The sequence below is a fragment of the Myodes glareolus genome, chromosome 6 (genome assembly GCF_982192425.1).
Source record: "Myodes glareolus chromosome 6, mMyoGla1.1, whole genome shotgun sequence".
Lineage (NCBI taxonomy): Eukaryota > Metazoa > Chordata > Mammalia > Rodentia > Cricetidae > Myodes > Myodes glareolus.
Genome location: NC_142031.1, coordinates 85,743,519 through 85,746,869, shown reverse-complemented (window position 1 = coordinate 85,746,869; position 3,351 = coordinate 85,743,519). Strand labels below are relative to the sequence as shown.

General features: G+C 43.8%; 1 protein-coding gene across 2 annotated transcripts in view; it reads left to right on the top strand.

Annotated features, from left to right (window-relative positions):
- Positions 1-3,351, top strand: part of Dync2li1 (dynein cytoplasmic 2 light intermediate chain 1) — a 36,797-nt gene that overhangs the window by 15,688 nt on the left and 17,758 nt on the right. For both annotated transcript variants that reach the window (XM_048416236.3, XM_087907297.1), the window contains exon 5: positions 999-1,087. In XM_048416236.3, the coding sequence (XP_048272193.1) occupies positions 999-1,087 (89 nt within the window). The remainder of the gene's footprint in view (positions 1-998; positions 1,088-3,351) is intronic.

Below are 3,351 nucleotides of genomic sequence, written 5' to 3'. Positions count from 1 at the left end.
TACTCATCTAAAACTTGCTTTGCTGCCTCCTGCCCATTTTAGTTCATAACAGCAGGTACCTGCGAACCCACGTGACTGGGTTTCACCTGCTTTTCTTCCAATGGGGCCATAGCAGGGGATTTTCTATATTTATTTGCAGAACTCCACTCTTGGTTGGGTTAAGTGTTTCACTATGAGTTTTAGATGGAAACACTTTGTCAGCTCCTCGTACACTCTTGAGCATCAGCCTGAGAGTGGGCAGCAGGAGAAACGCCCCAATCCAAGTCCTGGGAGGCTGTCTCAGGTCAGATTGTTCCAAGCCACATGGCTGCCTGGCCCGTCAGACTCTGCTAGCTAAAGGATCCTCCAAACTGCAAAGCACGACCAGCCGTATCCCAGTCTCCTGCCGCACTTCTGGGCTGTCACTGCCGTGTCCCCCATTTCTCAGGGTTTACCTGCACAACTTGTCCACTTCTGAGCATCTGTATTTCTAAATCAAAATGTTCTATTTCACTGCTCTATGTTTATCTGGAACCCCAGAATTCCAAATGTGTTACTTAAATTTTCTGGGCTGGAGAGATGGTTCATCAGTTAAGAACATTGGCTGTTCTTCCAGAGGTCCTGAGTTCAATTCCCAGCACCCACATGGTGGCTCACAACCATCTATAATGAGATCTGATGCCTTCTTCTGGCATAAAGGAATATATGCATATAGAGCATTCATATACACAAAATAAATAAATACTTAAATTTTAAGTGTCTATTTCATGTGATAATAATATTTATAAAGTTGGAAGCAGAAAACATATTCCTGATGGCTCAGCTTTGTTTGTGGAATGCATTTGACACATTTCAAGATATGGAATAGAGGAAGGAAAGTGAATGTTTCAAGTAAGAAGAAAGGGTTAGTTGAGGGTGAATATTTTATATCTATAATTATTACTGGTAGGTGCTAATAATGTCTAAAAAACACTCAAAAGTTTAAAGTTGATTATTATTTAAACTCTATTTTCTTTCAGCCAAAAGACATTGCTCACTTTTGGGAACTGGGTGGAGGAACCTCTTTATTGGACCTAATAAGCATACCAATCACATGTGACACCTTGAGGTGAGTGGACGTTCACAGGTGTTCTGTGGGACACATGTCCACAGGCGTTTTGTGGGACACATGTGCCCAGGCTTTCCTGAGTCTGCATTTTGGAGGCAGTTTTCCATTGTCTGGAGGTTTGCCGCCCTTTCTTTGTATGATCTTAGACTAGTGCTCCTTTGAGAAGTCTTGGAAGACCCAGGGCTCTGGCTAGGGCCGAGTGAGGTGCTTTCCTACCTGCAGCGTACTTTACAGGCCTGCTGGCAAGTTTTCAAGTAATATTTGGGTGATGAACTCATTTTCAAAGCTAAATATGAAAAGCGTAATTATTTCCACTCTTGGTGTAAGTTAACCCAGCTCTGGGATTTTTCTTCATCTGGCTGTTGTCAGTTTCCCATGGAGTTTAGTGCACAGTAGTATTACTGAGCCTAGTGCTTGAGAGATAACTCGGCAGTGACGAGCACTGGCTGCTCTTCCAGAGGCCTGAATTCAGTTCCCAGCAACTACATGGTGGCTCACAGCCATCTGTAATGAGAGACCCAGTGTCCTCTTGAGGAAGAGACCTGGTCAGTCATCCTCATCAACCTAGACCATGAAACCCAATATGGGCAAGTTCAAGAGAACCACCATATACAGACTGCCATGCGTGCTTCAGCATTGCCAGGGCATAAATTTCATTCAATTTCAATATTACTGAGCTTCACCCAAAGGAAGACTGTGTTGGAGAAGAGATATCTCTATACTGGCATCCATTTGTTTTGTTTTGTTTTGTTTTTGTCTTTGTTTTTTTTTTTTTTTTTTGAGACAGGGTCTTTCTATAGCCCTGGCTATCCTACAACTCACTCTGTAGACCAGGCTGGCCTCCAACTCAGAAATCCTCCTGAGTGCTGGGATTAAAGGTGCACACCACCACTGCTTCACTTTTTTTTTTTTTTATGTGCATTGGTGTTTTGCCTGCATGTGTCTGTGTGAGGGTGTCTGATCCTGGAGGTACGGACAGTTGTTAGCTGCCACGTGGGTACTGAGAGTTAACTAACCTGGGTCCTCTGGAAGAACAGTCAATGCTCATAACCACTGAGCCATCTCTCCAGCCCCCTGCCTAGCTTTTGTTGTTGTTGTTCTTGCTACTGGCTTTTAAGAACTGAAACCGAGGGGTAAACGGCAAACCCACAGGCACTCCCACACATTCGTCATATCAGATGTGGAAATTTGTGATATTGCGGTGTTACTAAGAACTGATTTTTGTAGGCAGAATTTTTCTGTCCCACAAGCCAACTCCCAAATAACCACACAGAGACTTATTATTAATTATAAATGCTCAGTTGATAACTTAAGCTTGTTATTAACTAGCTCTTCCAACTTAAATTAACCATATTTATTAGTTTACATGTTGCCATGTGACTCATGGCTTCTGGCTTCATCTTCTACACATCCAATTTCCTCTGCATCTAGCTGGTGACTCCACGTGTCTTCTTCAAGTGTTCTCTCAGTCTGGCTCTCCCACCTAGCCTCTTCCTGCCTACCTGTTGACCAGCTAGCTCTTCATGAAACCGATGAGAGCATCACGTCTTCACAGTGTACAAAGGATTATTGCACAGTAGATCTTAGCCAAGAACAAAAACTAAATGTGAAGTATCTTACTCATCAGAGGTTAACCCAAACCATTGCTGTTGCTGAGCCAAACTCAAGGACCAGGCAACCATTTGTTCCATTCGTGCTTGAAGAGCCTTGGGGCTGGGTGTCTTCTTTACAGACAAATGAATTCCAGAGCTAGCTGAATACTGGTCAGACTGACTTAACTCATCCAGTGATTTCTTCCTTTTAGTAAAATATAGTTTATTCTCTTTTATTTTGAGACAGGGTCTGGCACTGTAGCTCAGGTAGCTTCAAACTCACCTGACTCTGCCTTCCAAGTACTAGTATTAAAAGCATAACTATTTTTCCTGTGTGTGTGTGTGTGTGTGTGTGTGTGTGTGTGTGTATGTGTGTGTGTGCCTGTACATGGAAGTCAAAAGTCACTATGGGTTATCTTCTTAATCATTTTTCACATTATTTAATTTTTTTTTGAGACAGAGTCTCTTACTGAACCTGGAGCTCATCGATAGTAGCTGGGTCAGCCAGTGAGCCCCAGGGAGTTTCCGTCTCTGCCTCCCCAGCACTGAAATTGCAGGTGCAGGTGCATGCCCTATGCACGGAATTTTACATGGGGGCTGGGGACCTGAGCTTCCAGTCCTCGGGCTGGGGACCTGAGCGTCCAGTCCTCGGGCTGGGGACCTGAGCGTCCA